General features: G+C 43.8%; 1 protein-coding gene across 2 annotated transcripts in view; it reads right to left on the reverse strand.

Moving 5' to 3' along the window:
• LOC135919966 (presequence protease, mitochondrial) overlaps positions 1–12,610 on the reverse strand; it is a 198,813-nt gene that overhangs the window by 77,955 nt on the left and 108,248 nt on the right. For both annotated transcript variants that reach the window (XM_070529293.1, XM_070529292.1), the window contains 2 exons: positions 9,322–9,398; positions 7,747–7,912 (listed from right to left, as the gene is read on the reverse strand). In XM_070529293.1, coding sequence (XP_070385394.1) covers positions 7,747–7,912; positions 9,322–9,398 — 243 coding nt within the window. The remainder of the gene's footprint in view (positions 1–7,746; positions 7,913–9,321; positions 9,399–12,610) is intronic.

Genomic DNA, 12,610 nt, shown 5'->3' on the forward strand with positions numbered 1-12,610 from the left:
CACGGCGGGCAACTCAGAAGGCAGAAGCTTCAAAATGTCATCAGGGCATCTCGCTTTCCTTGTCAGTGCACGCTTGGTGATGGTGACGGTTGCAAAAGTGAGCTCGGCATCAGATTCAAGTGTAGCAGAAGAAAGGTGATCTGAGCTGTGGAGACCAAGAAGCAGGAACCGCAGAAGGGCACCCAATGGTGGAAGATTGTGCTCGGGAAGGCAGGCCGGAAGAGGGCAGCTTTGGAGGAGCACCAACATTGAAACTGGCATCTAGGAGGCGAGGAGTTGACATGAAGGTGAGTGAGAGGAGCGACTAGCTTCCAAACGGCTTGCAGACTGGAGAGCAAATGAGGAGGGGAAGGCAGTGGCTGCTTTTATAGGGAAAGTGCAGAGGTCACGGAAGACTATGACAGTATCATGCTGGAAAGTGCCGCAAATGCCGTGGCTCGAGTCTGAGGTTGTGTTTGTTGTGCTCAAAAAATGATTAGCTGCTCATTGTGGGTATGCAGCGCTATCGTGAAAACTGAACGGTTTTGCAGTACGCACTTTGCACGATCACTAGGCAATTTTTTCCTGAGGTATGCAGCTGTGAAGTTTGCAAAATGACAGTTTTTCGGCACACCATTGTCGACAACACTGTGCTAATTCTACAGTTTGAGTGTCGGCATTTACACACTGTCACATCTACACCATTGATAAATGTCTATGAACAAAATTCAATGACCTTACCATGCACTTAGACTGTTTGTCTAGAGTCAGATAACATGAATTGAGCATGACCAGCTCAAGAAAACCACCAGGGAAACATCAGCTTGCACTGACCCACCATATTGACAGCCTGACTCACTGCTGGTGACTTTTTCATGTCTTCAGCAATTTATCGGTCGATTTGCACCGTCAAAAGTGCAACAAAGCTAGGGGCAGCATTTTATTGCGATGCAGGCCAATTATGGCGAGCGGCGAGCAAATTTCTAGACCAGCTTCCCCAAGGTCGTTTTTCCGATTTGTTAACGTAGCTCCTCGCATTGAACATGGCACTTATAATTCAAGGGACACTTCTTTTGTGCTTTTTTTGGCACGTTTCAGCACCAGAAGTGCTCTTTAGAGCAGTAAAACTTTGCTCATCGAGCGCACCCCATGGAATGCTACGGCGCAAGTCTGCCTGCGATCTTTTAGCCACTTTTCGGCATCCAAGAGACCGCAGTTTTCTGGCATTGTAAAGTGTCAAGAAAACTTTATTTTCACATGGATTCTATCATTGGGGACACCAGCGATGCGACTACAACCGGGATTAACGGTTTAGGCATGCTGCACCAAGAATTTGACAGCTTCCGTTCATGCCGCAGTAAACAACTAGGAGCATTCGCCCCTCGCTTGGTACCCATTACTAGGCGGTCATCAGTCATGGGTTTGGTACTTTTGTGGCCTGTTCTGTGCCTGCATGAGACTAATTTGTCAGCAGTATTAATTTGACACTGCATGTGCCAAAGGGTCGCCGCCACTTGGCAGTGGTGATGCCTCTGCTCGCCACTTCACTCGTGCACTTACTCGAAGTGAACTTCGAGTAATGCGGCTTAAAATGCATGCGTCTGGGTCAGGACCAGAAGAAATTTCGAATAGAGTGATATTTCGAGTAAATCGATTAACGAGGGATTACTGAATGTTCCAATGATAGATATAGATATTTAATCCAATTTAATCCGATGAGAGGACAGAGGTGCTGCATCTCTAAATACAGTCGATCCTGGATATATAGAACTCAAAGGGGATCGCGAAATAGTTCAATATATCAATAATTCGAAGTATATGTCTATCAGAAGCTCATCTGAGATATCCGCACGTTTTGAATAGTTGCCGAAGAGTACCAAAAGGGGGAATTTGTCGATTTGCTTCTCTTAGGTAGCACAAAAGTTGACTTATTTTTTGCACATGAACGTTGCAACTCACTCGCACTGCGGAATGAAATGCTAACCCTAAGTACGCGTCGCCTGGACGTGATACGGTGGTGATCCTCGCGCACATCGAAGTGAAATGGACATGATGCAAATGATGGTGGTGTGCCACCATCAGCACACTTGTACTGCAAATTGTGTGTGAACGTGCTGGGCCGCGGGACCTTTACGCTGCTTAAATAGCCGGTCGTCATGCCTGGGCAACAAGCCAGGCAGATTGCTGTGTTGGGCACCAGAACCCAGTTTCTGTTGGAACCATTCCTCCTCACCTCTCGACTGCCCTCCGAAGACCACTTGTGCCTTGTGTGCCGCTCAGCGCTCCAACGCCTAGCAGTATGTCCCTTTGTTCTCGATACTTCCCTTCCAGCCCCTGTGTCAGTGACTGCCGACACTACACACATGCTGTTTCGTAAGTGCCTTTCAATATGCAGAACATCTGAGTTCATTTTCACTAATGTTTAACCACAGAAGCATGAATGAAGCGCATTCAGCGCTGACCCACAAATCACACAGCAATGGGACTTGCATGCAGCTGCCGCAATGGTCTTGCCATAAAGTGCAGATGTGGCTTGCAGTGGTTTTGTTAAATTCAAACTGTGGTGTAAAGATCCATCCAGGTGAGGGTTGGGGTCGGATCCATTTTGGTCACTCGCGGATTCCAAAAATGCCATTTGCGGAAAGCCCTTGTCTATACAAGAAGACAAACTCGGCAGCACAGACATCTCCAGTTCGGCATCCCATGCCTGGCGCCCCTCAGTGAGAAGATGCAGTATAACCGACACTTTCTTGTGGAACGCGTATCAGACCAGAGGGCGTTTCGCATAGTTGAAGCAAAGTGGCAATCTGCTCTTACCAATAACGAACAGCCACAGTTCACCCGAGCCATCCATGCGAGCAGCGAGAAAAACCTGCACCCTACAGCTTATTTTTCCTCCATGACATGTACTGCCCTTCAAACTCTATCTCTTGTTTGAAAGCACCTGTCATAACAGTGCCATTTTAAATTCATTGGCCTTAAATACTTCCGACAATGTAAAAAGTGATTGTGTCTCCGTTAGGAGAAGCGGCACTTGCAGGGGTGCAGCATGAAATAGCTTTCAATATAGTATGTTGAATCTAGTGGTGAACAGGAGATCAATGTATGCATAGTGGATAGGGAAAGAGTTAAACCTCTTGCAAATGGTGAAAAGGTGGTATGTTAACAAATAGTAAATAATACTGTGAACCTCTTAGCTTGTATGTAATGTGTTGCTGTCCTGCAAGGCAGATCACAAATGCCTGCAGCAGTAAACACACATACTGTTCAAAACCAGAACAAAAACATAACTCCTCTTCACTACCTGCACCATGCCAAAGTGTAATGCAATATCATAGGGCATATACCTGTTGTATGTCCACTGTTACATCCCAAATACACCAGAGGAGAAAGGAAATTCAGAGGGAGCTTTAGGTGAAGATGGTAGTGCAAGTGCATGTGTATGACAAATAACAACTAAGTGTAGTGCAGTCAACTTTCACTAATTTGGCCCTAACAAGACCCACAAAATTTATTAGGGCGAAAGCCTTAAGTGGCTCGTTGCAATGGCTCATACCTAAAAACATGGTGCCTAGTCAAGTGGTACAAAAAATATCATCATCAGCAATGGCTCATAACCCACTAGGCAATGTTAGGAATGGCTGTACGGGTTGACAACGTGCCAGCTATTTCAGCCCACTGCACGTGTTCCAATCCAACCAGACAGGGCGCACTTCAGAGAACTGCGAATAACCGGCAGCCACGTGGCGCTGGGTCAGCTCAGGAATGTGCTACCCGGTGTGCCACCCAGGACGGAGCAGAATTCTACGAAGCCCCTCTGACGTGGGCTCCGGACCTTTACACTAGTGTGTGTGTGCGGCACGTGTATGTGAGCCCTCCTCCACCTCCAAAAGGGCGGGTCATCTTCGGTGACGTCGAACGTCGAACGGTGACGTCGAATGATGACTGGACGAACGTTTCCGTCCGCTTGGAATCAAGGGGGGACCAAGAGCTTATAAGCAGCGATTGTTGGCTGCTAGTGAGTGCTCGTTGTGTGCTCGTTGTCATGCTAGAAATGTACTCGTGAGCTGTGTGCTCGTAAGCTGTTTGCTGTATGTTAGTCTTGCGGGCTCCATATGGGAGTCACGCTAGACTGTCGATATATGTCTTGTTCAAAATGTTAAAATGTAAATAAATCCTGCTCTCCTAAGTCCTGACGAAGAGTCAAGCTCCTTCCTACAGCTACGACTGCCAAATCTGATGGCAAGCAAAGATGGAATGGCTTATACCCCCGTAAGCAAGTAAAAAACTGCAATGGCTCTACCCCCTTAAGGCGGAGGTTACAAGCACTCAGCAAAGTGCGTACAGTGTGTACATTCATTGAAATAACACATACAAACACGCAGAACAGCATACATTTCAATAAAGAACAAGCTCAAAACAAGCATCCCAACCATTAATCAAGCAGTGCATACCCAACATGGAAGTATGCTATGGCCGAGGATGCTCGCCAAGCGAGAAACGAGGTACGACGTGAGAAGTATTAATAAATTAGTGCATACCCCCCTCGGAAGTATGCTATGGCCGAGGATGCCCGCAAAGCGAGAAACGAGGTGCGACGTGAGAAGTGGCGGGAGCAAGGCATTCGAGCATGAGTGATGCTTTCCCTGCTGAGAGGATGCAACGTAAAGTTGAAGAGAAATGTTGGCGCGAGTCTAAACCAGCTACAAAAGCGGGCGAAGCTGCAGCTAAGCATTGAAAATGAGCCGAAGAAGCCGAACTGCAAAAGCACCACCGCAACGATGCAAGACGGCAACATAGAGAGGAGGCCGAAGCTCGCAGACAACGGTCTGCCACACGTTTACTTCACACTGTGGCTCATTATGACTTGCAAGAAGTCTGACCCCTGCGATCGTTTAACTTAATGCACTACCAAGTGTGCAGCAGGCTTTTGCCTTCCCGTGTTACAGGAGTATAACATGCAGCCAAACTTTTTTGAATTATCCGGCGGGTCAAATTAACCAAGATGCAGAAAAAACGTCAAAACACACCGATGATTCATTTGGCAATACTTGCCGAATTCTAACACTCCCCCTAATCAAATGTGCACACAAAACTTATGAATCCAAATTAGAAAAATAACATAAAGGTAAATTAAAGATCCTAAACGAAGTATAAGTCTAGCGCACACCTGATTTTTTAGCAAAGAAAAATAGGCACATGTTGCACAGTGGCGGCCAGTTTCCTAGTCAGCTTCGCTGCAATATGGACGTGTTACGCAGCAAAGCATACAAATGCAGTGAACACAGTTTTTGGCTCAATTTTCTTGGAAAACTAGAAAGGTGTGCAACAAGATTTTAAAAATACTTCAATCAGACACCATGAGCTGCCTTTACTGATTGAAAATCTTCCTATAGCAGGATGGATATAGGCACTTTTGACGGGAGATGACGTGTGTTCAACACCTTCCCAGGCCCTGTCGAGACAGACACTGCCAGTAAAGCGGTTGCTATTGAGGCCACCATAGGCTTCAGGCACATGCATGCTGACTGTTGACTGGAAAACTAAGCGCGAATAAATTATACAATGACACATAGAACAGACAAAGATAAGCGCTACTACCAACTGTTTATTCCTGTCAATACCCTATCGATTTACAAGCTCTTTTGAGTGCATGCATCACGCCACTTCCTAAAGCGAAAGTGTGAAGCTATATCAGCTAGAACTATTGTGCATGCCAGAAGCAATCTCTTAGAAAATCAAGCTCGTCCTTGTGCAAAACAGAAGACGCCCCACTCATGCTGACTGGTCAAGTTCAAATTATCCAGCGAAGGCCACTTTTAGTGTCGAATAACGAAAGTTTGGGCCCGAAGAAATGCATGGGCACTGGCCGGGACCTTTGGTTGAGGCTGAATTAACCGAAAAATTTAATTAACCGGAGTCAAATAAACGGATGTCTGCTGCATTTAGCAAGTGCCTAATGCTCATTCTGCTGCAGGAGCGCAAGCATTTCTTTCTTATGCGGTGGTACACTGCTCCTAGATATGGGCATGTACAGAGATCTGGCTTGCACTAGCATCATGAGCCTCATGCCCCCCCTCCATGGTGTTCACACAATATGCAGGCATCCAATTATCATATGATACAAACCACCAAAGTCGTGCTGCTGTGTGGCTCGCCAGAAGCTTCTGTAGAAGTGGAATCACATGATGAGTTATGACATAATGTGCAGATGGCACAATGCACGATGCTATGTACCTAGTGTGCCAATACAGTGCTGACCACAACTCAAGGAGAAAATTATGTTGTGGGAAACTTTCTGGGGCATAACACTGTCAGCACAAATGCAGTTGGGAGGTGCCAACAATGGTAATCATTGCCGGTGAAAGACATTAAGAGCTGCATAAAAATCTGACATGGCCTCTTTCTCCAGGCTTAGGGCCAGAGGCAGGAGTTGAGGAGGAAAAAGGGGGAGAAAGAAAACAGTCTATTCCTTTAATAACTACACTCACACTCAGTATATACCAAGTACATCATCATTAAAATCATAATCATCAGCCTATTTTATGTCCACTGCAGGACCAAGGCCCCAGCCTGTGATCTCCAATTACCCCTGCCCTGTACCAACTGATTCCAACTTGCACCTGCAAATTTCCTAATTTCATCACCTCACCTAGTTTTCTGCCGTACTCGACTGTGCTTCCCTTCTCTTGGCACCCATTCTGTAACTCTAATGGCCCGCCAGTTATCCATCCGACACATTACATGGCCTGCGCAGCTCCACTTATTTCTCTTAATGTCAATTAGAATATCAGCTGTCCCCATTTGCTCTCTGATCCCCATCGCTCTCTCTCTGTCTCTTAACATTACACCTAACATCCTTAGTTGCATCGCTCTTTGCGTGGTCCTTAACTTGTTCTCAAGTGTCTTTGTCAACATCCAAGTTTCTGCCCCATATGTTAACACAGGTAGAATGCAATGATTGTACACCTTTCTTTTCAATGACAGTAGTAAGCTCTCAGTCAGGATCTGGCAATGTCTGCTATATGAACTCCAACATATTTTTATTCTGTAAATTTCCTTCTCATGATCCCAGTCCGTTGTGAGTAACTGACCTAGATAAACGTACTCCTTTACAGACTCTAGAAGCTGACTCGCGATCCTGAACTCTGTTCCCTTGCCAAGGCTACTCAACATTGTCTCTGTACATAGGTTAAACATAGTACATTAGTCAAACTAATTTTGCGACACCATTCCTGGGAGGGCACCACACTGTTTTAAGGGTGTTCCCAATTTTCGAGGAAAAAAAGGTATTTTAGCAACACCAGTCTGTAATCTGCAACCAGGCAGTATGTACCAGGCTCACAGCTACGAAAGACTGAAGCCAAACAGTATGGTTTTGCATCAAAGCACAAGGGGGAAATGGCATGCCTGTGTTACTCTTATCTTTGATGCATAATAATTTCCCCAATATCTTTAAGGCAATGGGGTCACAAAAATATGGAGACTTCAATCGGTTAACAGAGGGCAAACAAGAGAAGCCTCAACTTCGAGCCAATGGCTTGGCAAGGGGACTCAGCTTTGTCCAGGCTGACAAAATTAGAAAAATGTGTCGCCCTGACAAAAACACGTCCCTGTCGAAATGTTGGCTCCATGCTAGGTTTCTCTAGTTCACCTACGGTGCCTGTAAGTGATTCACAGACACCTTTGCAAACAAAGTAATAGTACACGCCTTTCTAATGGATCAAAGCAAGGAATGTGCAGAAACATGAAATACTATAAACTTACATGAGAAATGCCTGTAAACTCTTCCTGGAGTTGGGCACAGGCATTCAAGTAGCTCTCAGCTTGCGCCATGGCATAATGGTGGCCAGAGTCTGCCAGTGTTTGAGCCAAACCAGCTGCACACATCTGGACAAGCTGCATCAAGCGCTCATCATCTTCCAGTTTCAACCTGCACAAACAGTGCGCAGTGACGGTAATGCTGCAAAGCAGTTACATTTAAGGGGAGATTTATTTATTTTTATTTATTTACAGAGTACTTACATCGCCATAAAGGCCTTACGTAGAGGAGAGCAAAACATAACCAGTCAAACAGAAAAGCACGGATGTACTCACAAACAGAAGTACTACAATAGCATTTAGAAAAAGACATACATGCTACATACACACAAGACATACAGATGCTACATGAAAGAGCTTTTCTTTTTTATTATTTGTACTAAATATTTGAAAATACTGCCATTCATAGAGTAGTTTATGTTGATTTCCAATATGTCATTAGTTTTTGTGTAGCTACTACATTTTTTTAGTGATGTCCTACACAGCAGCAAAATATAGTGATCTTTGCAGGCACTTTCTTGCGTATAAATCTTTCACAAAAAGCACCGTGCTGTACCTTATTTAGCTTGTTGTAGACCACAAAGTGTCAATATTTATCCAAACAGCATGTACAATTACTGGAACTATGCAAAAAAAATTAGGACACTTTAACAAATTTCTTTCACAATTCCATGAAATACTACAACCTTGTACTTTTTCAACCACTGCTGAGAGATATTGCAATTTCGAGTAGATATCAGGATTCTACATACCTTGAAAAGTATGTATGTGAAATTTCATTAGTAGAGGACAAGTATAAGTGCACAAGGTTATTCTCACGGGATTGCAAAAAAAAAAAGATTACTTGAAGTGTACTGATCTTTTGCATAGTTCACTAATTGTGCACGCTGTTCAGTTAAATATCAGCACTTTGCAGTCTACAAAGAGCTAAATAAGCTGCAACACAATGCTTCTTGTGAAAACTTAATACACAAGAAAGTGCACGCTAAGATTACTATATTTTGCCATTGTGTAGGACATAACTCAAGAAATGTAGTGGTTAGACAACACCTAATGACATACTCAAAATCCGCTTGGAGAACTCTCTCATTGACTTAATTTTCAAACCTCTAGCACAAATAATAAAAAAAGTCTTTTTAGAGAAGCACCTCCCCTTAAGAGTAAAAATGTGTTACTTTAAATAAAATAACAATGAATTACTCCAGTATTAATTTAGCCCATAACAGTGCACTAACTTTCAATACTTGGAAAAACAGAGATGATCTTACTTGGTTAAACTGAAACATTTGATTTGTTTGTGCTATGCCTAAGTGACTGTCAAATTGAGTTCCATAAAACGCTAACGTGCACATAGTATGCATCCATGCAACCATGCACATGCATTATAACACTCTGAATATGTCCCATTCAGGGACATCCCATTCAAGGACTGAATTCCTGGTCTGCTTTAAAACTGTTACGATAACCTCAAGTCTGGGAATCGATGGTCAAAAGGGGACACATGCAGTGGACAAGACTTGCCGAAGAATGAGCTCTTTCCAGAGGGAGAACATTGCTCCTGTGTTCTTTTCCAGACAGTGTGATGACAGCAGCACACCCTGCCAAAGAAACATGCAATATTGCCATAATGCAGAGCACCACCTGTGGCAAGCTATTCGTAAAGCGTAATTTCCCAAGGACGGGTATGATAGTGGCCATTCTATATGTTATCATAACTCCATCTCTGGCAACTATTAACTATAAACATCATGTCCATTCTACAAGAGCGTTTGAGTGCCTCTTTTCAGCACAAAGTACAGCAAAAAATCTAAGCACTAAACAGTAGTAATGTATGCAGTTATGCCGCGTTCCTTCCAGGTATGCATCAACGAGATTTCATTGTATAAATTCCTGACACCAGCCGTATGGGTGCTGAAGGAAGAGAGTCAATGTTCTAAACTGCATGAGTAAAGTGTCAGCTCATGACTTGCTTTAGCACAGTGAACCGATTCTTCACCACTTCACAACCATGTGGGCAAGTGACCGATGATGTTCACGCCCATGAACAGCCATGCAAGGCAGGTGAAGCTGTAGACTGGATGCTTACGCCGCAATTTCATGGATGACATGTTGCCTTGCACAAGCATAACATGTCCTACAACCTGTTGCTTCCACTACAGGGCGGTGTTCTCGCCCTGCAGTCAGCACAGGAATTTTCAGGCACAAGTTATTATTCACGAGCTTTAGTAAACTTTTGGTTGTGTATTACTGCAGAACATTTACCTCACCACAAATATCCTCTTTTGTCTCCTTTCTATTTTTCCCATTCTAGTTTTTCTTTTCCCAGATGCACTGAGCACGAGCCATGAGACTTGCATGGGGTAGCTCTGCTCTACACTTTACATTACATGTTGATAAATTTTAAACCAATTGAAAAGAAACACTTTTGTAAGTTTTATATAGTGCGATCCCATCACTTTATGCAACTCTTTTACAGAATGAGCACCTATACCAGAGATCTCCTGTTAACTCTGTTTTGCATCAGTAAAGTTCATTCCATGCCTGAAAATTTATTCTCATTGCTCAATCTAATCCTCTGCAGCAATATACTTATTAAAATACTATTAAAAAATCGAGAAATTCAAACATTATAATCCTACAACATTGTCACCTGGGCCAAGTTCATACACCATCTCAAGTGTACGCATACGTGTACAGAAATGCTCACAAATAAAGAGCATGAAAATGACACATACCAGTCATTTTACAATCCTGATAAAATGAAAAAATGCTACTCAGTAGAAAGTCTAGTGCACATTGGCTCAATAATCAGACATTTACCATGGCTTACCACACAGCCAGTGTAATACAGTTGACTTCCAATAATAGAACCTCTGTAGGACAAATTTCGCTTGAATTAAAGGTAGGGATTAAAAAGAATAATTTCCTTTTGAATCAGAAGAGGAACCTAGGAGCCCGAGTTTTGTTTGTTGCAACCATATTAAGCCAAGGCATGGGGGAATTGTGTTTGTTTTTTAACAGAAACATAGAAATTATAAGGTAACACGAAATGGAAGTAGACAAAGTGGAAAGTGGGGGAAAAAACAGCTTGCTGCCAGTGAGAGTCAAAGACATATGGAAGATGTGAGCTCAGCTCTCACTAGCGAGAAGTCGTTTTTTTGTCGACTTTCCTTTTCCTCTACCTTATTATTTCTATACCTCAATTAAAAAAAAATTTACCCTATGCTTTTCTTGGCTTCATATGATATGTGCCTTTTGAACATAAACAAATGAAAGGTCAAAATAATGATAGTCAAATGTATTTACTTTATTACATAAGGCTTCACATACAGTGAAACCTCGTTACTATGAACACCACATTAACTAACTTTTCAGATTAACAAACTTTTCAGAAATACCCTGCTGACTTCTTATGGTTTCAATGTAAAAATATTTCAATACAGCAAACTTTAGAATACCAAACATTTCAGAATAATGATTATTATTCAGTTTCCATGTCATGTTAACAACCTCAGTACTACGAACTGAATATTAAACAATTTGGGAATTCTTAGATTTCAGTGTATCCTTCACGGCAGCTGACACAGTAGGCCAGCAGACAAGTTGCAGAAAGCAGACGCCATGGTGCATGGGTTTGCAAACTTGAGACAGGGCCCAATAAAAAAAAAGTGGATCAACAGGGCCTACCTCCAAACTGGTGTCATTCTGGAAATTCATTCCAAGTGGATATGCCTGGCAAACTCACTGGCTACAATTAGTAAATTGCAGTATGCGTCGTGAAGTAATAAATTAGGTAGTCAATTAGTGAATTTGCATTAATTATTTGATAAAGTTGGCGCGCCGTCCCGGCCCTGTGGAAGTGGATGCCCAGTGAAGCTGTTGCAAAACCACCACTACAACTGCTGAGGGGGGGGTATGCAATGCTTTAGTGATGGCTCAGATGCTTGCTTGTAGCTTGTTCTTTATTGAACTGTCCTGTGTGTTGTAGGGGTGATTTCAATGAATGTATGGACTGTTGGCTTCACTTTGCTGAGTGCTTGTAGGCTCTGCTTTATGGGGGTATGAGCCACTGCTTACGGGGATATGAGCCACTGCATTTTTGCTTGCTCAAACTCAAAACTATGATCAAGAGGGCCTATAAACAAGCCCTACATCTCCCCATCTCCACCTCTAACGAGAAACTGGACGCTCTTGGCATTCGCGACACCATAGACGAGCTTATTGAAACGTAGCGTATTAGCCAATACGAACGACTCTCCAATTCCACCACAGGCAGGCACATTCTAGGCACCCTAGGCATAACCTACACCACCCAATTCGGACCAAAAGTACCCATCCCTCCAAACATTCGTGCTTAGATAGTTATCCCACCCATAACTCGCAATATGCACCCTGAACACAATCCAGAGCGACTGTGCAGAAAGAACTAAACAACTACAAAAGCGCTACGACCAAGCCGCTGACGTAACCTACGTGGACGCAGCAGAATACCCCAACCAAAACGCCATTGCGGTCGTCGCAGTCGCGGGTTCGCAGTACCACCTCGCCACGGCCGCATCCATATTCACCACGCAACCCGAAGTAGGAGAAGAAACTGCCATTCCTTTGGCCTACGCGGCTACCAATGCACACTGCATCATCAGCGATTCAAAAACGGCCATTTGAACTACACAAAAGGACTGATAGCGTCCCAAGTGCAGAAGATACTCTCTGGCACTCCTCCCTCAAAGCAACGCCGCGTCCAGATCATCTGGGCCCCTGGTCACTCGGGTCTGGCTGCAAATGAAGCCGCCCACGATGCCGCCCGAGC

Source organism: Dermacentor albipictus, unplaced genomic scaffold (assembly GCF_038994185.2).
Source record: "Dermacentor albipictus isolate Rhodes 1998 colony unplaced genomic scaffold, USDA_Dalb.pri_finalv2 scaffold_20, whole genome shotgun sequence".
Taxonomy (NCBI): domain Eukaryota; kingdom Metazoa; phylum Arthropoda; class Arachnida; order Ixodida; family Ixodidae; genus Dermacentor; species Dermacentor albipictus.